This window comes from Calidris pugnax, unplaced genomic scaffold (genome assembly GCF_001431845.1).
Source record: "Calidris pugnax isolate Ruff unplaced genomic scaffold, ASM143184v1 scaffold219, whole genome shotgun sequence".
Taxonomy (NCBI): Eukaryota; Metazoa; Chordata; class Aves; order Charadriiformes; family Scolopacidae; genus Calidris; species Calidris pugnax.
In genome coordinates, this window is record NW_015094507.1 from 7,619,299 (window position 1) to 7,642,561 (window position 23,263).

The following is a 23,263-nucleotide window of genomic DNA, read 5'->3' on the forward strand; positions in this document are numbered from 1 at the left end:
CCCCCGCCCCCCCCCCCGCCCCGCCTGCGCCCGTTGACAGCCGTTGCTCTCTCCCCTCGCGGCCTTTTCTCGGCGCTGCCCGGCGCTCTCCGGCCCCCGGGAGCTCTTCGTGGCCCGCTCTCACTCCCCAAGGGAGGGCCCGGGGTCTGGGCTGTCAGCCCCGGTACGGAGACGGGCCACTCCAGGGCCCTCGGGACATCCGCCGTCCTCAGGGAGCTGCTCTCCCGGGCAGCTCTCCGCCTCCCCTTGGGCCACCCTTAGCACTTAGCCAGGGGTGACTGACTGCGGTGAAACCGTTTCTCCACGGTTGTCTCATTTTTTAATTTATTTTTTTTTAACGAAGATACTGCACGTACACACCTCATGAAATGTTTCCCACTTGCACAGAGGCGTCGATTCTTGACCTTTCCTCCCCACCACCAGCAAAGTGCGAGGAGAGGGAAAGCTGAGGTCAGGAGTCTTAAATGACAAGCTTTTGACCAGTGATCCTACTTTCAAACTCTCAGCTGCACATCTGTTCCTGTGTTTGGCAGCTACTTACGTTTGAAGCAGCTTGGGCCTGATGAGGAAGAGGACCTTCTTGAAAGAAAATCAGCAGATGAAACCTGGATACTTCGTCCTTCCCCATGAGACCTGGAGGGCTCTTGCATTCGTAAGCCATCCCCATTCCTTCCCTCAGAACCTGAGCTGGTACTGCTGTGTCAGTTGCACCACCCAACTCCCCTTCCTGTCTGTTAAGCCCTCTTCCTCCTTTTTTTTGACCCTGAATCACTTTCTCCTACCAGTGGCCACATGGGGAAACAAAACTTAGTCCAAGGTAAAGCACAGATTCTTAAGACCATGCCTTGTTCAGCACAACTCAGTCACTCTCCACATGAAAAGTGGTAGCTAAAGAAAGAAAAACATATAATGACATAATGAAAACGTGTATAATAATGGACATTGAATGGGTGTCAACTTGAAGAATGCCTGGCTTTTAGAACTAATTGACCTTTGGATTTTTAATTTTGCATGTTTAGTGTCCTCCAACTTGTTTTAAAATAAGTTATTTTAAAAAAAAAGTTAACATATGTTTATGATGATAATGAAGTGCCTTTTATAGATGCACTAATCTTGCTGTGTACTCCCTTTGTCTTGTTATCCATGCCCATCTAAGAACCATTTCACATACAACAGCAGTAGAATACGGAAAAAATAAAAGCCTGTAACAACACACAATATAGCTGTATGAAATACATAATAATCAACAAAGCAAAGCAAGAACTTTTGGCCGACCATTGAAAAACACATCTGTTTTCCCCAAGGAACAAGTTTTAATGCTTATGAAAAATCCCAAACCTATCATAAGCTTAAATGTGCTCTGAATATTTTGTAAGCAATTTAACATGCAAAAGTTAACGCTTCACATTCTCCAACAAGTCTTTGTCTAGAGGCTGTCGTCCAGTTCTGTTGAGCTTTCTTACAATAAATCAAGCTTCACCTGCCACAGTGTAACATTTTTGAACAGTTATGACAGAGTGAACCTTTTCTGGAACCAGATTCAATCTTCATTACCTTTGCCAGCAATGATTAACTGAATTAAGCTTTCGGTTGCATAGGAATAAACAAGGGCAAAATCCAAGATTGGATCTTAATATGACTGACCAGAAGGGGCCCAGTCCTGCAAGCACTTAAATATGTTTCTAACTTTGAGTTAGACTCCTCAGATTACTCCCAGCTACCTTCCTGAATGGTGAACTGTATGACAGATAGTCAAATCACCTTGAGGGAAGAAACATATATTTTTTTTTTGTTTTGGACAGTGCTCAGTTAAGCACAAAACTAATTCCTTCTCCACATGTTTTTCAACATAATATTTATGTACTGCAGTTTCATTTCCCTGTTTCCCATAAACACTGTAGTGACTCCCCCCACTTTTTCAGATTAAGGATGTGTTTTTTAAAAAAAAACCAACATTGTGAACATACTCTGTGACTTCTGCTTCTGGTTGGTTTTTTTTTAATAGACTCTGTTTTCCAGTTGTTAAGTGTTTCTTGTCCCCTGATTAGTACAAAATAACTATTTTCCCTTTCTCTTCACTTTGTTGGGAACAGATTCACAACATCTGATTCTCCACTACATGCAATTTTTATAAATTTGATGGCTGCAACTATTCTGCATGTTCCTTCAGTATTCTGTATCTTATTGTCCTATTGCTATTTATCTAAACTAAAAAAAAAGTTTGTATTATTAAAAAATTAGGGCACATGGGGCCTTTCTTCAGAGGCCTTAAGTAGATATCTAAGGAAACTTTGTACCTCTTTGCTCTTTGGTACACTCTGCTCCTGTCAAGAACTAAGTCTCTTCCCTTTCAAGAGAGGTCTCTTGAGATCTCAACTATTTCCCTGGTAGTTTCCAAGAACAAGAACAATAAAGGCTCACTCTTCATAGTCAGATAATTTTCAGTCCCCACCTTCCGTAGTAAATATACTTTGCAAACACAATATGGGCAGGTTTGACTTCAGTTTGATTTCTAAAGTTTTTGTAACCCCAAAAATTCACAATAAAACCATTGGCATTTAAATTCTTGCTATCAAAGAATTAAAAAAAAACAAAACGAAACCAAACAAACCCAAAACTATTTGAAATAAAAAAATACTAACTCTGGAAAGATGTGTAAAAGGAAAGCCACCCTTGTAGCTCTGTTATTTGAGCCCTGCATGATCACAAGAAAAATAGTTCTAAAAGATAGGGGAAAAGAAGGAAGACAGACATGAGAGAATTGACAGAAAATAAAGAGATTACAGACTTGTATACAGGTAACTGTATCTATTTCAGGTAAATTGTTGTTACGAGCAAGGAAAAAAAATCATAAAACTGACACCAAAACAGAGAGAAAAGTGAAAAAATCAGTGGAGAATGGATAAGCTGAGAAATGTGATGTGAGTAACAACATAGCTTTGTCTAGGATTTGTTCCTCCTTATAGTAATTTACTTATTTTACATTTTTTTTTTTTTACATTTTTTTTACATATTTAACATGTTTTATTAATTATTTACATGTTTATTAATACCCTACAGCTGATAAAACAAATGAAGAGCAATTGTGCATGCAAAAGACATAATGCTAGTGACAGACATCTGCTATGGTAGTACTTAGGTTATGCCTATTTTAGGATCAGTATATAAAATGCCAGTGCCAAAGGAGGAATTTGCATTGTCATTTGTGGGCTCTCAAAAGCCACAGACCAGGAAATGGCATCTTCTACAACACTACCTGAAATTCTAGCCAGCTCCCTATTAAATATTCGCTCACTTTCTCACAAACTACTGAAAATCAACCAATACTTCAGTAACCCTCACATGCAGAACTTTCTTCGACCATAAGGAATGTTTCGGGTGCCAACTACTTTAAAAAAGTTTACCCATATAGTTGAAGTATGCTGTGAGTGACACAACAGGACAGCTTTTTCCATAAATCATTTTATTTGTAGAGCATTTCAAAATTTTGTAATATTCTGCAAAGGTAAAGTGGATAGGATGCCACGCTTGAAGAGTATGTGTTCAGAGAGTTTAATTCTTCCCTCTTCTGGTTAGAATTTGTACTGTAATTAATGAAAAGGGTATGTCTACATCATCCAGGAAAAAAAAAAAAAAAGGTCTTTATTAAAGTGTCTAACTGTCATAAGTTTGCAACAATTAGTACAATAGATGCAAACCAAAGAAAGATAGGCACTGTACAGAGAGGACATGAGGCTAACACAAAATGATGTGACCACTTAGACTAATGCATGCTCTTAATGATTAAGCCTTTTTGTTGTTTAGTTTTCAGCTAGGATTAATGATGCACCTATTCAACAGAAGGATTTGGCCTAAAGTCAGAAAGATGAGATAAACAGGATAACGATTAAAACACAAAAACATATGGTATCACCAACTGCGTGAAGATCAACATCAGATTAAATCCCATTCAGTAAGCAGTGTTTATGCATCTCTCAGCCAGACAGGATGTTCTACTGACGTTTCAGACCGGGCTCCAGCTGAGACGTATGAAGTACAGGGACTGTACCTCGCTGCTGAAGCAAGTGAGTCACATTTTCAAAGATAAAAAGCACAGATTTTACTTGTTTACTGTGGGGAGCGTTGGGAGTGTCTAACCTTAGGTTTAGCATTTGGTAACACCTACAGTAAAAATTTCCTAAAGTGCTATCAGTCGTCAAGATATAGGTTCCCTCCTACTTCACAAATAGCTAGAGAATTTTCTTTTTTGTCCTTTCAAAAGCATAAAGGTGAGCAGAATGAGAGGGAAATAGCATAGCTTAAATGTCTAACTAGTGAAGATGAGAGTAAGCAACAGGTCTGATTCCCACTCCTATGTTTATTGAAAGCAACAGTTCCAGACTTCCCTTAACATATTCCTCTTTAAGGTTCACAGAAAGCATGGATTATGGCTCAGGTTCGGCTCCCTTACAAATTAAATTAGGCTGGGGTTTTTTCTTCAACTAGTGGGGTAGATGGGACTTGACAGTCTGGGATGTAGTTAATATGTAACTGCTATTATTAAAGGCAGACAAGTGAAAGAAAGTGATAGGCATTAACTATAAAACCCCTCTGCCCCCTGCAAATTTTCAGTCACACAAAGCTAAGTTTTTGATTGCAGTCTTTCAGTGAAGGATTCCTTTAGTCTACCTTGCCACTGTCTCAGCCGCAAACATCTATCTGATCAGAGCTGGTCATCTGCATATCATTGGCAGGAGGCAATAGGGAATTCCAGGGGACAAATTACTTTGAACATTAACATTTATGATGAGATAAATGATATTAAAGGAGCCCAGATGACTGGCTTAGATGTAGGTGTGAGAACTCTAGCTACCTAAAATTTGCTGAAATTAATCCCACACTTGGATAGTAAGTTGAAGAACATCTTAAGATAATTTTTATTCAGACCCCAAATGTGGAATTTATTTTGCTAAATGAGGAAGCATGAATACATTGTCCTAGCATGATCATTCACCTCTTTCTTGGCAGTGAAATAACTAACACTGTTGGCAACATTCTCATACAGCTTCAAAGTTAACATCTCTTTCAAATGAGCAGGAACTGCTTCAAGCCATTGTTTTAAGCTGTCTTCAGGCTTGGTTTGATACCACTATCCAGGTCAAGTATTTCATATTTCATCCATTATCATAGGATCTAAGCACCTCAAAGTTCCTTCCTTTGTTTACATAGATTTAATATCTTCCAGACCACCTTTGCAGTCTCAAGAACTTAATTTTGTTTTCAACAAAAGTTTGGTGCATCAGAGAAGCAAGTGTTTTATCAAATAAACCAAATTTGATTGTTGTGTAGAAGGAGATTTTGGTTGTATGTTCAGTTGCTGCTCAATTGACTTTTCAGGTTGCAAAAAATCCAAAAAGCAAAGAGCCAAACTACCTCTGCCAATACTACTTAAGTAACAAGGCACCAGGAGTAGAAGTGACACTAATCTTACCTGCTTGCTTTTTAAGAATTCTAATTTCTATTCAAGTTAAATTAACTTTTTTTTATCATCATTTTCATTTTGTCACGTTGAAAGTGCTTCTGTATTAAAGGCTAAAGCAAGGGTTAGCAGGTGTTAGTGGCCCCATTTCAAGATATGATTTACAACATTGTCAGCATTTTACTACTAGATAAGCAAAACTGTGTATCTAAATGAGTCAATTCAAATATTAAGACATACGAAAACTGTTAACAAAGTCTGCTTGCCTTTGCAAATGGAACAGATTTGTACCGAGATATAAAAACATTAAAAAAACATCTGACATTTTAACAGCAGTATAAGGATACTAAATATATCAAAGAATATTTCCAGGTTGTACATATTTGCACTGAAATACTTAAACTATATAGGACATACTAAATATACGATAAATCACTTCATACAGCATATAACCTTACAGCTGGCACAAAGAGCTTCATTTCATTCTACTTTTCTACTCACAAAGAGCTGCTTTAATATATGAAAGAGTAACAGAAAGGCAATTTTTTCTCAATTATTTTTTTTAAATGATTGTGGTGGGTCTACATCTATTTCTTAACTATCATCCGAAGTCCTGAATTTAAAGTTGGGTATCCCACAGCAAAAAAATCCAGTCTGTTGCAGGTCAGTTCAGAACAAAATTTACATAGTCTTTCTGGTTCAGTTTTCTCCAATTGATACATTATTTAACCCACAATTAATCCCATATTTGGTAACATGGGTAAAACAGGTTTCAAAAAAAGGCATAAGGAAATGCTTCATTCAGTTTGCAACAACTGTATTCTGTGAAATAAACATAACAATTCTTGCTAGTACTGTCAAATATCTCCTCTGTTTTCAAAGCAGAACTAAATTAATCCTGAATTGATAGGGATTATTTTTTTTAAACTTAAATAAATCCTATATCAATGCCCTTCCTCTAAATATATATTTACTTAGTGGCTAAGTAAAAATATACCACTTGTTCAAAAGCAAGCACACACATAGGCCCTGCACTTTATATTTATATTCTGATAAAAATCCATCCCTACTGGATTAATGGGATAACCCTTACTTTAGATATAGAATAAAAATAAATGAATACAGAAAAAAAGGATCTATAGTATAGCATGTATTCACACAGGTCAATTTCATAAAGGAATCCTGAATCTAACTATTGTTGCCTCCCATATTGCTTGGGTTGAGAAAGCCAACATGCTACCCCTGGCTAGTCTCACTTACAAGGACTACTAGGTTACCAAATAGCTGGTCACTCATAGTGCAGCATGTACTTGAAAGCTAGATGTGTATTTTCCAGAGTCAGTAACTCCCAAGTGCTGTTTGCACTCCTTCTGAAATAAAATTTTCGGTAACTCAAGGGATGCAAATAGACTAGATTCCTCTCTGGGAAACCTAGATTGCATTCCCTAAGGTGGATAAAATTAATAATCAATTTGCTTTATCATCATAATGATCCTCCCAATTATTTAAAAGACTATGAAAAGATTCTGCATTACAACACCGTGTAATCACAGAGATGTGACACAACAGATGCAGTATCAGTTTTCAGGCAGAATTATTCAGTATATAAAATGTCCAACTGTTTAGGTGGCTGCCTGTGTCTTATATTTTAGTTACAAACACTTTAAAGAAAAAGGTGAGTCTTCTCTCACCAGGGTGAAATCAAGGTCATCTTACTTAAGAGTAAATTATCCCTGAGATAGTAATATTTAAAATTAAATGACACTCCACCTAAATTCTTTTACTAAAAGCCTTCAACTCCCCTAATCTCTCCAAGTAGGATAATCTAAACCTTTAAGAAGTTGCCAACTGTTTGAATAATATAGTACACCGAGTACCACCCTTTAAGGGAATGATCGTGTGCTCAAATTGGGCCAAACAAGAAATAAAATTATATAAACCCAAGCCACTTAAACCACATGAATGGTTCCCAAACGCTTAGGAATCTGATTTATAACCATCACCAAGCAGCAGTATCATAGTTCCAAAATTCACTTTGCTGGAATTTACTGCAGGATACTACTGTGTACTAACAGGATTTAACAATTAGTAAGACCTAAAATGCTACTGACTGGGCATGAAAACTGTGTACTAAATGATGTACAAGTCTTCTATTTGAGGCAAATCTGCTCTGGAGAATAGCATTATTAATCATTGAGTCATCTTGGATTTCTCTAACACTACCCAAACATGCTTAGTATTCTCACTAAGAAAGTCACCACTAACATAGGAGGTGATCTTAAAAATAACCCAGGACCCTTGTTTTTACAGAAATAATGTTTTCTGACCTTTTATGACCCACTTTGTTCACAGACATTGTAATTATGTCGTTCCTTTGATCTTAAGGCATTTTGCTAATTGTACTTCTGCAGGGTACCTGATGTACTGCCACGAGTCAGTAGAAAAAGCAGAAGCTAAAGGATGACTGTCCCTTTCTTAAACATACTGATGTATATCCACATATAGAAGAGGGTTTATTTTTCTCATTAATTACCTTAATATATAATGGGCATGTGGAAAAAGTTGAACAAGAAGAAAAAAAGTTACTCTGATATAAGACTGTTCACACATAAATTGTTGTGGAATAACTGCCGAGCTTTAAGTTTTGTTCACACATGAATTTTTGGGGAGTAACTACAGAGCTTTAACTTCAGGCCATCTTTGACCTTACACAGTCTAATAACTGACACCAGCCCAACAAATGGGTCTAGTTAAAGGGGTGTTAAATCCTAGTATGGAAACACTCGTTAAAAACCTTCTCACCTGAGTACATCGCATCTCCTATCTGCTTTTCTCCTTGGGAAATATATAGTTGTTCTATATTCAGTGTTAAAAGGGTTGATTCACTCCAATTTAAATATAATTAGCAAAATTGTTAAGCAAGCTGCAGTCGCCAGATCTTTATGGCTGGTAATGCCTCAGCCAAAGTACACACTATTTTGTGTTTCCAGTATGACTTAGCAAGGCTATCAGTTGGGAAAAGCAGTTTTCTGGTTGTGCAATGATTCTGATCGTAGCCAGGAATTACAGACACAAACATAAAATCCCAGCCTTGTGTTTGACTTCAGCTTTCACAGTAGCACTGATACTTCAGGGTAACCTACAAGGGGATTTTAGTGCCATTTTTTCTCATTTTGCTTTTCCTGGTATGCAGCAGTTATGTGGGAGAGCTAGATTTCTGAGTTTTTCTAGCCAAGATGTGTGCTTCTTATAAAGATGGGATGTCAAGCTCATTTTGGGGAGCAATATATGTATGAGATATTAACTGGAAGCACTAATTGTCAACAGTGAGTTGATTTCTGTTCTCTGGTTAGTCATCGATTTGTTGTGGTTGTGTCCAACCTCGATCTCCTGCATTTCAAAGACGCGCTGACGCAGATAGACCCAGTGTTCCTAAGTCTGGATTTCTCCAACAAATTGCCAGGTACCGATCCCATGTTTAACCCCGTTCTCGCCACCTTCCATCTCTTACTCCCAAACCAGCCTTCCTAATTACTTGAATAAATTCCTTCTGAGTCTACCTTGCTATTTCCTAATAACATGGTTTTCTAACGACAGTTTTCAGAAACTTTGGTGTTAAAGCAAGGGACACAGCCTTAGTACAGGAGTTTTTTACCCATGAACATGTAAGAGTTACAGGTTTGTTTGTTTTTAAACTAACTTTTGAACATAGTCCCTGCGGTCTGCTTAAACTATTCACCACCAGCAAATCCTGGGCTTCCTTTGAAGCCTGAGGCCAGACAGCCCCTCCAGACTTCCGCTTTGACTGGCTTGTTTCTGGTGGTACAGACTCTCTCTTACTCGAGGAAGCACTTTCTTTTTTGATAATGAGAGGGCTTCTAACTCGGGGTTTCATAGGGCACTGGCCATTAACGATAGAAATACAAGAGTGGACATCGCACATTTCTAGTCTGTCTGCAATAGTTTGGGAAAGGACCTTGTAATCACACTCTCAGATTAGGAATTCATTGTCTCGTTATAGTTTGGTCATATCAGTGTGACTGGAAAGTAAAACATAGTATTTCAGTCAGTCTGAAATATTGAATGTTTAAGTGTAAACCAGCCCTTTTGGCAGGACCCCGAGTTTCTCTTCCCACTAGTTTTCCTTCTTTGCTCCCTGAAGGGAGCTGGAGCCCTCAGTTTCATGTCAGGGCAATTAAACTTTGTGCCACGCAAAGCTAGATAAAGTTTGCTTCATATCCTATTTATGCTTCTCGAGGTAAAAAGGTCACGAGGAACGATTTAAGAAATGTTTTCCCCCACACTTACTCAGGACTTCTGTACTCCTTTCTGGCCCAGTCAGCATGATAGCCAGGAACCAAACTGTAATGCCAGCTTGAACCTCCTTCTTAACCCTTCCTCCTCCCCACATTGGGAGTTACCCTCCCGAGCCATAAAAACTCACAGCATTCCCTTAAATGCCACATTGTACAGAACCATTTCACTGTGAAAATGGAAGAACTTCAGGCAAGGGAAAGGAAAATGTCAGTATATTTGTCCAGTAACCATAGCACTGACTTGCTTCCTTGCTGGCTTTTTACATCATCCCTTAAACATTCTCCTTATTCAGCAAAGAACCTAACCCAAGTTTACATAATTTTCCTGCAGCAGCCTTCTCTGCTAACCTCTTGCCGAAGTTTGTTGTTTATTACATGTATTATCTGTACCTGCATGCTCTGCTCTTTCTCCTTCTAAAATTAAACAGCTCATTTCCCCATGGTCTGTAACAAAATAGGAAACACACACATATATTAAATTTTTCTTTAATTTCAACTATCCATGTCAGGACCTTTAGATATGACAGGAAGCATCCCAGAAACAACACAGATTTTATAATATTTCTAAAAAGGGACCAAAAGTTCCTGTACTGCTTGTTATGGCAGCACAGCAGAGATTTAACTGCTGGGTGAACAACTCAGAACAACATTAAGTGCTTTTCTCCTTAATGTATAACAGTATTTCTTTCATAGACTGAGAAGCTCCAATATCTGATCTGTTAATAGATGACAGAAAAGGTGAAGTCAATTTCCAGAAATTCAAATTCCAGATTTTTTGCTCTCAATATAATATTACAGAGACTCATCGACTGCAAACTCCTGTTTCTGTACACTTCAAAGGCCACCTAAGTATCTCTTCCAGAGCAGTAATTGCCATCTGCTGGCCAAATCGGGAATGATCTTTGTCCACAATTTATTTCTCCTGGCTAAATTTGGAAATGGACTTGAGCAAAGGAGACGGTGCAACGTGGGAGCAGGACAATGCAACCAGAAGCTGAGGCTGCACCCTGGGACAGAAGCTTGTGCCTTCTTCCTCATCTCACGCTGGAAAAAGAGGAGAAAAACACTAAAGGAGAAGGCAGTTTGGGGGAATGTTGATTTAAAAATGGATAGCCAGCAAAATTATTGTTATTTTCTTGTCTGGAAACTAAACTTGAAATTTTATATTTTTGAGTGATGAAAAGAGAATGTAGGTGCAGCAAACGCTGTGCTGCTGGGAGAGGAAGGCCAGGTCTCTGCAAATTTCTGTTTCCAGGTCAGAGCTGATTAGAGGCAGCAGAGAAGCACCACAGTAATCCTCGCCCATTCTCACCCAAAAGCCTGTGTAGCACAGCATGCTCATCCCCTGACTCTCCCCTCTCATCTACTTTTTCCCAGCTGTGACTTTTTATCTCCCAAGTCCTTCTGCCTCCAAACTCATTTTGCAATGTGGCCCAACTCTCAAACTATTTCTGCTTATCACTTCAATTCAGAATCCCCTCCATTTTCTGTATTCTTTCTCATCCTTTCCTAAATTCTCTTTCCTCCCGAGACTTCCTCCTTTTCCCCTACTCACACTCCTTCCCATCCTCAATCTTGCTGCCCCAAGAAGCCCCAGCCTGTAGGGCACATCTCTTGCCCCCAGTCCTTAGTGCAGGCCCTCATCTGCCCCAGCTGCTTGCTTGCTCTGTCTGCTCAGAACAACTCTACCTCTCATTGCTGCAAGAGGAACTGCAGATGGCTATTCAGCTGGTTGCTCACCAGCACCTTTCTGCAAAGCTGTTTTTTTAATCCTGTGTATCCCTGGCCTGCACAGGTGCATGGGGTTATGACGTCCCAGATGCTGGATTTCGCATTTACCATGTTGATATCATTAATTAATTCATATACCTTTGCTATATTCCCTTTCAGTTATATCTTTCCCAGGCAGAAAAGCTGATTCAGTCACTCACATACTGATTCTTAACATTTGATTTGCTTTTGACTGTGAGTATCAAAGTGACGTTTTCATTCTCTAATATAATCTCAAGGTCTCATTTCAAAATAGCCATGGTTCACGCAGAACACACCTTTTTGTTAAGCTGATGTCAGGTTTGTTCATCATTTGTATATACCAACACTGAATTTATTTGAGTGGCATTAAAATGGTACCCTCAGAAAAGTCTTCTGGGTATGTTTCCAGGTGACACTCATCTTTACAACACCAACTTATATCCAACATCATCAGCAAGCTTCATCATACCATGTTATCAAACTACACGCTGTGGAAGAATTTTCATATAGCCAGTAACTGGGAAGCAAAACAGCAGGTTAAATTCGATACTGAGAAGCATAAATGTGAAAAAACCCTTCTCTAGGTACATAAAATACTGGTCTCTAGTATGCTATTATCATTAGAAAGTTCATTAGAAAGGAGAGATCTTGGATTCATTTTGGCTCCATCTCTAGCAGCAATAGCTCCCTAAACAATAATGTCTAACAGGTGCACAGAACATTAATCATTATTAGGAAGAGAAAATAAAAAAGAAAGTGTTGCACACATCAGAATTAGTTGTGCAACAATACCTTTGACACTGCATACAACTCTGTTCTCAGAAAGAATGTAACAGAACTAGAAAAAGTACAAAGAGGACAAATTAGCAATATGATACAGCTTCTGTGTGAAAAGCATTTAAGTTGATCAGGACCCTTCAGCTTGGGAAAGAAAGCAGTAAGGAAACTGAGGCCTGAAAAATGGTGACCGGCATGAGACAGGTGAAGGGAAGTGTTTATATCTGCTGACTCTTAAATAAAAAACCTAAGGGAGATCCAAGAATATGATGAGGCCTCAAGTTTAACCCAGTAATTACTATTTCATTTAACAACGCTCAATTACGGAACTAATGAATACAAAGTGTTTAAGATGTCAGAATTATATACTTAATAAATCAGTAGGAAAAGCCATAAAAGAAAAATGCTGTAACAACAAAATACAACAAACAGGAGATTACCTCCAGCTCAAGAACTTTATAAACTGCAGGTATCCTTATACTTGGAAACAACGGGAGAGCTGTTGAAATAAAGCACTGTTGAGCTTCTCCCTGTTCTTGTGCTCTTTTCCAAAGCACCTGGAACAGGACACTTAAACTCATTTTAGGCTTCCAGGATGAACCACACACACAGTTCCGTGCTACCACAGACACTGCAATTTATTATCTCATATTTGGGGAAATGACACAGACAACCCATCCAGCACATGAAGGGCAAGTCTCACCTTTGGAAAAGTCACTCTCTGAATTGTGTCGCCTCAGATGAAAAGAACTCTTGATGTGAATCGAGCATGGTTGTTCCTTTGGTCTTGTGACATGGATGAAAATTTGAAATGGGTAGAAGGAAAACTGTCCAAGCAAAGCACCATGCTTCCACTTAATTGTATTTCTTTTTTTCTTTCAACTTATGAAACATTGGCATTGATGTTTGCATTATCAGCATGTTATACTGAATATAAAGGTATGAAATGTTTCCATGGTCACGAATCAACTTTCTCCTATGCCCAGAGCTTTCATTCAATGGGAGGCTTTGGCTTTTCATTCTGATTTGGAAGAACATAAGGTTTGCAAATATTACAATTCCCAGAAATTCCATTTTCCTAACAGCTCGTTCCTTATCACAGACTGACTATGGAACGCCAGCGTGTTTTGTCTGGAAAGGAAGGTTCGTGTCTCTTACAAGCATTCATCTCATAGATATCTTTATTCATTCAGCTGCTAATCCTTAGTGATCCCACTAAGATCTCTCCCTCAGCTGGAAACCAGTGTGGCAGTGAGGTCACTTAGATTTTTTGGTTTATGGAAGCTGGACCCAGCAATTCTTGTATCCCACACCCGAACTATCGATCTAAAACACACCACTTTAATTGCACACGTACTTCTTGGCAAGCACAAAATACAAAAGAGGAATAACGATTCTCCAAACAAAGAAACAGGAATGCTTGTTCTCATTAAGGGTTTCCCTTGAATTTTACTCAGCAGCAATAAGAAACAGGGTTCTCCAGGGCAGACTATTCAACGTTCTGCAATGTGTGAGTGCAAGTAAACAGGACCCCTCAGAAGGTCAGATCTTAAAGTACTTTGGGTTTTATTTCTGAAGGAGAAGCTACCACAGTGCAGGAAAGCCATGTTCAGTCTCTGAAGGACCATGTGCTGCTTCAGTATCTTGGTGAAGACTTTTTCTTTATGCTGTGTTTTTCCCTATGTCTTGCACAACAGGGTTCTGCATCCTTCTTGGAGAAAACTGGATATTACTGTCCTACAATAAATAAACTGTAAGCATTCAAAACTCGTTCTTCTTTAAGGTTGGATAAGAGAGTAAGATGTAAGACAAAGCCCCCCAACAAGTCTGCTATAAAACAGGCTGTGTCAAGTAAATATGAAGCTGGGAAGTTGTGCTTTTTTTGTTGCTTTTTTTTTAAAAAAAACAAGTCTCAGTGGGGCGTAAGACCTTTTGCAAATGGAACACAATTCATGATTCTTAGGTAGGAATGATATGTCACCTTATACTGCAATGCACTTACAGAGTCCCCTGCAGCTGCAGGGGGAGGGAAGGGAACAGCTTTCTCTGTGTGACATATGGGAAAACGTCTTAAAGATCTTGCTCCAACTTTCACTTTATAATCGATGATTCTTTCTCTGCTGTAAAACCCACTTTTCATACAGGTTTCTAAATTGTTTCTGCAGATGTGAGTAAGTATCATGTAAGTTCTTATCTCTCATTTTCCTGTCTTCCAGGTCAGATGTCTAGTTCAACGTCCAAGAGGGAACTTAGTAGACCAGAAAGTTTCTGATTTCAGTCATCTGGCTTTTGCTGTGGGAAAACACCTCCACTAATGCCGTGTCTTAATAGTTTGCCTGCTCTTTCTTAAGACTCATTTGTTTTGCTGACAGAATTAGGCCCATGGAAACTAGCTCTTTACCTACTAGGTTGAAAAGTTCATCCTGTTCTACTTTTTAATGGAACAACAAAACTTTCCTGTAAACTCAGCTCCCAGAATCCATTACAAGGCTAGTGTAGCTGGCTCTGACCAAATGCTGGCACCATTTTAATAAACCACAGATTTTGACAAGTTTTTTCCTTCTTCTCTGCTAGCACTTAATACATCTTTTCCTCCAGGCATACCAGTCAGGTAGCATAAATCCCCTGCCATAAGTATGAGTCTCTAAAGCAACAAGATTTACCTTTGACAGGATCTCATGCAGGAGACCATCTTTAGGATAGATTTACCGTGTCCTGTGCAGCCCATGTGCTGAAAAAGCATTTCACCTTTCACGTCTTCATAATATTCCTTTTTTTTTTTTTTAACAGGGACAGCTTTGTCTATATGCACTTAAACTCTTCAGTCACTTTACCACGTAAGCCACAGAATAAATTTCCTTCCAGGAATTGAAAGAAAAGTAATTGAGAACCTAATCAGCTATTACCTTCTGAAAACAGCAACACAGGTCTAATGGAATTTAAATGAAATTTAAAATATTATTCATAGCTGGAGAAAATAACTAAATCTGTCTTCAAAAATTTTATGCTTATGTTGAGATGCAGTGTTAGCTTTCCAAACGTAATATACCACTCCCATGCAGTATTTCTGATCATGCTCAGACTAGAAAAAGCACAACTTCATCTTTTATTCAAGTTCATTTAACAAGTGTTCAACACAGCTCAAAAAGTCTTGTTCATCACCACAGTTCCGTCGCATCAGAGGGAAAAGAAGTACATTGAAAAATCTTCATAGTGGAGAAAATCCTTCCAGCTAAAACAAGCCACACAAGGAGTTTTGTCAGAAGGTTACTCTGGATGGAAAGGAGAAGTTTCCTGAATATTATTTTGAAGGTTGCCTTAAAACCAATCTGAACAGATTTCTTTGTGTTTTGCTAAAAGGCACCCAGATGAACTAATGTCTCTCTTACTGCTTGGTCTTTGTTGATAAACAAACAATCTTGGTGTTGGTCTTAGTTGATAAACCTCAACATTTATGAGGGTTTTTCTTTGCAAAGAAAATCACAAATTCTGAGTGGTTCCACTTCGGTCAACTCCTTTCTGGACCAGCACTGTTGACAGCTGCTCCAGCTCCACCACAGCACAGACAGCACAGACTTCAGCCACAGGAAGGTACATGAAAGTCACCAACAGAGACCACACAGACAAGAAACTCACAACTTTCACATTTTAGCTTTGTTTCCAAAGCAAATCCCTTTTGAAAAAGTCAGTTAACCTTCACTGTCACAACTGTAAAATGGTGTTCAAAGTGATCTTCACAGGGGAAGTTGTGAAGTGAAGCTTACTGGCAAATGTAAGTCCCCAAACCCATTGGTTTCCTTAAGAACAGACTCAAAACCATAGTAATTGTCAAACTCGGACACTGCCTTACAGCTGTTACTGCAAGTGGCAATACAAGCCCCAGGAGTTCCCTCACATCTCCCATCCCACTCCCAGCCTTCTGCTCCCTCCCTGGTGCAGCAGTGCACCACCCAGCTGTGCGGTGAGCCAGATCGGGGAACTGATCTAGCTTCAAAACAAAGAGCCCCTGCTTTTCTCCCCCCACCCTCTGCTTTTTAAAGCCAGTTTAATTCCCTAATCTGGTTGCCAGTCCCACAAACAGCTGCACCTTCATAGCTCCTTACGTCAGCACTGCTGCTGAACTCCCCACGTGGTGTTATCTAAAAAGTGTTGGTTTTGTGGCTGTTTTTTTTTTTAAGAAATACCATGATGTATGACCTAGTGCCTTTGAGAAAGTGGAGGAGGCAATGGCAGGAAGGGTGGGTATCTCTCAATCTGGAAGCAAAGTGAGAAGGAAACACTCAGCAGTTACCAGGTCTTTGAATCTTTCTGCAGGTGAGCCTTTCTGCTCAGCCCTGAAGAGGTGAGCACCTGGGACACAAACAGAAACCCCTCACTCATCAACTACAGAGTGTACTTGAGTTGAGCAGCTGTTTGCCTTTCCGTGCTACAATATCCTAGAAGCCCCAAGGTATCTCAGGTATGTTCAGAGAAGAAAGAAGAAAAAAAAAAAAAAAAAACACACTGCTTATTTGCTGCACCCAAATCTGCACAAATGGATTATTGTATAATATTTATTCTTGTTATTGTATATTTACACTAATTTCCTTTTTAGAGTTCAGCCCATTTTTATTGACCCAGGCTTGCTGCACTCTTTTTTTCATCCGTAAAATGCTCCATTAGCTTCCTCAGTACACAGTTGCAACATACTGTACTTTTTCCTTCTGGCAGGGAGGCTTTTCTTAGGTGCAGGTTAGAGACTGAATTAGTTGGTGGCAGAACTGATGTAGTTGCATACACACCTCCTGCTAACCCTCTTGTTGACCCTCCCCGACACACGAATCGTTCCACGTTACCTAGTTCACACCCAGTTATTCCTCTTTGAAAGAATTCTTCTTATTGCTCCTAAGGCAGTATATTCTGCATATTAAAAAAAAAAAAAAAAAAAAAAAAATATTTTTAAAAGAGAAGGAAAGAAAAAAAAAAAAAAAAAAAAAAGCACCTCTAGACTTCTTTTCACGACATAAGAAAGCATAAAAGCCTGCCTAATATTTCAGACAAATAACCCTGATAAGCAAGGAATTATTCCCATGTGCAAAGCATGCCAAGAGGTGCTGAAATCTATCACCTCTTATGAATTGGAAGCTTGTTACTGTTTATTGGCATGCTGCATATGTATTTCATTAATTCTTCATAATAATCTGTTTTCAAATAAAAAAAGTAAATGGCTGTGATGGGAGGTGAATGCAAGTTCTGCAGCACGCTTTTTGTAGCAAACCATCCCAGTACAAACTTTTAGATACAGCAGCTGTGACTGCCCATCTTTTGGCAGTGACATGTGCCAAACAGCTCTTTGCTCGGGAGAACCAGGAGAGCTCAGCTTTGTTTAGAGATATTTGGTGTGAATTTATGCTGCTAAATACCTTACATTTCTATGTTGCATCGGGACTAATTTTTGTCACATGCAAACACGTGACAACAGGAGAATTTTCCTTGAATCTTTTATTCCCCTCACTTTCGTGTTCCCTTCAACACCTTCCCCAGAGGAGAAAGCAACTTCTGAGCCAAGGAGCTCAATTTCCACTGGAGAAAAACTTAGCAACTTGTGACAAAAACTGAAAAGCTATAACTATTTGTGGACATTTCTGGATTAGGAAAACAGAAACCCTGACTTAGTACAAGGAATACACCTTTATCTGTAAAGCAGGCAGGGAGGGAAGAGGCTTTTAAACTATCTTTTGGCAACAGCTGCTATCAGGCCCCAGCATGCCTATCTATGGCTAATGTAGATAGTCACTGCTGCAGCAGCAGTTCCAGAGCATAAAGCAGCATAAGGAATTCTTCTGCCTAGAGGCCAGCCACAGCACTCAACGGTTTAATTTTGCAGATTTAAAAAGGGGAGAAATAATGTCAGCCCCTAAGGCAGCTTTAGAATTGATCACACAGGGCTCAGCCCTAAGTGAAGGCCTCTTTACTGCATGCACACGGAGCACTACCTTCCCCACGGAGCACACATTAACTTCAGGAAAGAGGGAGACAGATTTTAACTCCATCTTACTTTGTGATGCAGCACTGTATACGTAAAAAACATAGTTTATTGTGTATTGCTCAGATCTTTGCAGGCAATGTAGCACAAGGCAAATGTACATAACCCCCTGGCAGGGGATAATCAACCCAGGATCTCCTTCCAAGTTTGCTGAGCAAAGCTTGGCGTCCCTCCCCCTGGCACCAACAGGTCAGTGCTCTCACTCACATTTTCTCACTTGGGCAACAACTGGGGAAGCAGGCCTGGTTAGATATTTCCTGCAGATTTCCCTGCCTGACTGACGTGCCTAATGCTGTGATTGACAGCACAGCTCTTCATCCTATTTCCCTCTTTTGATTCTGGCTCCCGACCTCTGGCTTTGGAGCTTGGCTCCTGAGCCGAACATGCCTCTTGATTCCTTGTTTAAGTTTATCCAGACGCTCTCATTGAGTGCCTTGTTACAGTGATCGATTGAACAGGGAATAAGAAATAACCATCAGTGCAGGGTACAGAAGATAATCAAGAAAGAGGAGGGAGACCAGTATTACGACCACTAGTAGAGCGGAAAGAAAATGTTAATTTAACAACCACCTTGGGCAATAATGGACAAAAAGCTGACCTCTTGCCAGCACAGAAAGATGATCTGGAAAAACAGTAAGAAAGAGGTCACTGCAGCTGTGTCTGATTTGGTTTGGAGGATATGAGAGTGAATGAACTCAAGAGGAGAAAATTGCAGCGATCAAAGCAGAAGACAGGTAGGGCCACATGGACATACTTGAGTATCATGGCTGGAGTGAGAAATTCTGTGTTGTGTTGCACCACAAAAAGGATTATGGGATTATCAAGGGGGAAAGAGGGAACATGATGAGAATTCAGGCGAAAGTCATTAAGCACCCATGCCTTCTGTTAAATTCTGTTCAAAACTTTACCTCTACTTCCCCTGAACTACTTTGTGCTCACCTTAAAGAAACAGGGGCGGGAGGGAAACGATCAAGTAAGACAGAACATGACTGAATGTCAAAGAAAATAAGAAAGAAAAAGGAACAGATGTCTTGGAACTTTCTCAATCAGCATACACCTATTGCAGTCACCAATCGCTCTAAGTAGATGATGCTTATTTAGGACAGGGCTTAATCCCAGAGTACTTGTGTAAGTTTTTCTTCTCCCGATGCCCATCTTCATTTCTTTGCACTTAGGTCCCTCCACCCTACCATGGTATCCGAGATAATCAATTCCCAGCCTTCTCAAGTAGGTCTTTCAGAAACCCTGTGTCCTCCCAAAACGTCTTTGCCAGCTCCTCCTCACTATCTTCTGCATAAATGCATAAGAGCAAAGCTATTCTTCCTGTACAGCGTTAGCCGTACCGTTCACTTTGAACATTCTTCCATTTAGGAAGGCAGCTCTACACAGGCTTCACTGTCAGAAGCCTCCTGTCTCTTTTCCTTGTATATTTTTAGGAAAGGTGACTTCTGATACAACTGACCTATTTCTCAGCTGTGTCTTTGGATTGCATCTGGGATGTGTCAAGCACCATTAGAGGCACTTAGGCAAGGTCCAAAAGGAGGAGATAAATTGCACTGGAGACAGGGGAGGACTACCTGCACCACATGTAATATACATGTTAAATATGTATTATGTATGGCTATGTTATACATATTATGCACAGCTAACATTTTCCACTTGCCTCTCTTTAATAATGAAAATGCCTCTAACACAGTTCTGCTCTAGTCTCCTTACCCCCTTACATTTGACAGTACATGAAATAAGCAAGGGTCAGCCTTCTTTCCCCTGGCTGGGGGACACAGTGGTCAGTGCGGTGCCTGGTGGGTCGGCCACGTTTAACTGTCCTCCCTTCAGCCCTCCCCAGCTGCAACCGAGCCAGTGGGGGAGGGAAGCTCTCACAGTCAACCCAGAAAACACTTACTGAAAACAAATAAGGTTGCTAAGGAACTGTAAAGATAAACTCAAACCCACAAAATCCAGGAAATAGAAAGGAGTTCATACACCCTTTTCAAACACACACCACTAGATCCCCTCCATGCACTAGCACAGAGCTAAGGCTGTGATTATACACGCCCAGGACTGATCCCCCAAAATGTGGGAATCCCGAGAACGCAGCACATTGCCCTGCCCAACATCATCTACCTCTCTTCCTACTTTTTTTAATTACACCACAAATGAAAAGAGCCAAGTAAACTTGGAGTGCAGGCAGACTATAAATTCTATGTATATCATATGTAACGTTGGCAGCCTAGCTAACAGTAGCAATGAAGGTGCCTGCAGCACAGCTGGGCAACATCAGCATACAAACCGAGGGGCCACAGTGGGCACAAGCCCCATCCTCCCTGCTGTTGCCATCCCGCCTGCTAGACTGGAGACAGCACGGGCTTGAGTGCTGATTTACAACTCCACCTCCCTTCCACCGCACAGGTACAGCCTCGGGAGCCACGCTGTGCCCACGGGGATTCTCTTGAAACTCAATTTATTACTGTGCTCAACCCATAAATAAAGCCGTCTCCAGTGCACTGGGAGGTAAGGGAGATGAAAGCCAAAGGGAAGAGCGAAGGTGCCAGGTACTCCTTGCCCGTGCCAGGTACTCCTTGCCCGTGCCACACAGACCCCAGGGCCGTGTTTACGTGTTTTCAGAGCCTGCTGAACTCTGGAAGCAAGGGGCAACTGAGGAGAGGCCCTTCTCAACCGGGGCAAGGCAAGCCCCTTTGAGCACTGCCTGTTCTGTTCCCCGCACGCACAGCCACACTGCAACACCTGACAAGATTCCTCACACTTTAAAAGACTCTGGGAAATAAGAACATGCCACTGTAAAGGTTATATTTATCCCTCCTATCTCCATTCACCTTGAGTTAAATCAGATACTCAGGATGTGGCAATTGCCGACCATGCAGAGGAGCAGTTGTACATGCCGTACGTCTGGAAGCACATTAGCCACCAGCCTCGAGGCCTAATCATTGCTTCACAGCAAGGCTGAAACTTCTCTGAAAGAAATGGGGTGAACTCAGTTGCTAATTTGGCTTCATCCTCTCTTGCAGAGATCAGAGCGGTCCATTTCTGCCATGAGAATAAAATGAGAGCATTTCCACTTCTCACTCGGAGCTTGCACCGAAGCAGCACCACTCTGAGTAGTAAAAAGTACTTATTAGAAGTGGATCAACCTTTAATCCTTGCTAACAACACAACCTTAAAGTGATTAGTATGAAAAGCATAGCCTAAATATCCTTACACTATATCCAGGTGGATTTCTCCTTGCCCCACATATCTAATACATTTTGTCCACCACATGGCTGTACTTCACCAGTACAAAACCTAAGAATAAAAAGCCACAAACAGGCACAGGTGTGGGACATCAGGCACTTCAGGTTCTACCGTTAGTCAGCAGAGACAGAAGACTCTGCAGAGGGTGAATAAATGCACCTGGGGGTTCTCCCCATTGACCAATTTCCGTGCTCGAGGACTTCTCATCTCTCTGAAGCCGGGCAGTAACCACAGGGGCCAACGACTCGGTTGTCAGCAGGTGGTGTAGCCCTCACCTGCCTCAGCTTCCTCTTCATACAAGGAGCCAACAAGCAGCAACATTAAAGAAAACCAAAGCCAGGACGCAACAGCTTATCCTGCAGGAGTGCTACTGAATAACTCTCACTTTTTACACTAACAGGATGTTACATGGTCTATGTTACTGCTATGAAATTCAGCTTTTTAAATACAAATTAAGCACAAAAATCAGCTTCCAAATTAGGAAAATACAACTTATAGTTTTTTAGACTAAGGGCCTGCTGTCTTTTACTATCAGTTTTATGTCTCTAAGTTCATAAATGACAGCATGCCCATCAGTACAAGTCTTCTACAGCTGTGACCATACATGGCTTTCAGTCAAAAGCATAGAGATTTGCACTTCAGAAAGATATGGTGGGAAATACAAAGCTGAAGTAGTTTTTGGAACTATCAATTTCTCAAACATACGGTTATAGATCAAAGGACTTAGAGAGCACTATGCTATTTATTTTGTGTAATTATACAAAAAAAAAAAATAAAAATTAAGTCATACATTCAAGATAAATGTGTTTGTGCCCTCAAAAACATTCCAAACTTTTAAAACCGTTTCTTCTTCACACTAAAAGTTTTATTAAATCAGCAAAGCAAGAACATTATGTGTGGCATTTGCACAGCCACAGTTAGGGCTCAGCTCTCACACCAGGAGAGCAAAGCTGCCCAGCTGCCTCCATCCAGGATGAAGAAGACAAGGAAAAATAACAAACTGCCTATTTCTGATGTGACACCTCAGCTGATTACACTGAGAAAACTGACAAGAAAAGATAAAGTATTAAACAAGCTCACTGTGTTCATGATAAAGCGTGTACACATTTATCATAATTATGCTGAAGAGCAGAGTAATAGCTTCCCAAGGGACAAGCAGAAGGGGGGAAAAAAAAAAAAAAAAAAAAGCAAGGTTTTTAAAATATGTTCCAAAACATAGAACACCGCGCACCGGAGTCTCACGGAGCTCTTACACTCCCATCCCTTTTACCCAAGTTTTCAACTGAATCTTGACTAACTCATGAGCACAAACTTAGGAGGAAAGCGGGGTAAGAAGAAAATACTTGTACCTTTCATGGTTGCTTCACATTCTGGGCACAAATCAAGCATCAAAGATTGAAATTCAAACTGTAAAGGTTTCATTTATGCCAAAAGCAAACACCAGGTACTTTGCTACCATGGCGATGAAGGCAGTAAAAACACCTTAATCACTCCTGATTCTGCAAGTGCGAAGCAGGGCTTGGGTGCAGCAGTTAAAAACAGCATCTGGCATCAGACACATATTGTGAGTTCCCACTCTACAAAATGTTTTATAGTACTGCAGCTGTGCAAAACCTGAAATAGATAAACAATAAATGAACACAGAAGTTGTGTTGTGTGTATCGTGTGTATATACACTACGCTGGT

General features: G+C 40.2%; 1 protein-coding gene and 1 long non-coding RNA gene across 4 annotated transcripts in view; one reads left to right on the plus strand and one right to left on the minus strand.

Moving 5' to 3' along the window:
* Positions 1-679, minus strand: part of SLC16A10 (solute carrier family 16 (aromatic amino acid transporter), member 10) — a 67,128-nt gene extending 66,449 nt beyond the window's left edge. Inside the window, exon 1 of the mRNA XM_014964581.1 lies at positions 542-679. Coding sequence (XP_014820067.1) covers positions 542-650 — 109 coding nt within the window. The 5' untranslated portion in view covers positions 651-679. The remainder of the gene's footprint in view (positions 1-541) is intronic.
* LOC106901688 overlaps positions 1-16,782 on the plus strand; it is a 17,863-nt gene extending 1,081 nt beyond the window's left edge. Inside the window, exons 1-6 of one of the 3 annotated variants that reach the window (XR_001414357.1) lie at positions 207-450; positions 534-652; positions 2,818-2,921; positions 3,805-4,064; positions 8,812-8,921; positions 16,618-16,782. This is a non-coding gene — a long non-coding RNA (uncharacterized LOC106901688). Of the gene's footprint in view, positions 1-206; positions 451-533; positions 653-2,817; positions 2,922-3,804; positions 4,065-8,811; positions 8,922-16,617 lie in introns of those variants that run through there. The other 2 variants (XR_001414358.1, XR_001414359.1) reach the window with 2 other exon arrangements.
* The last annotated feature ends 6,481 nt before the right edge of the window (positions 16,783-23,263 follow it).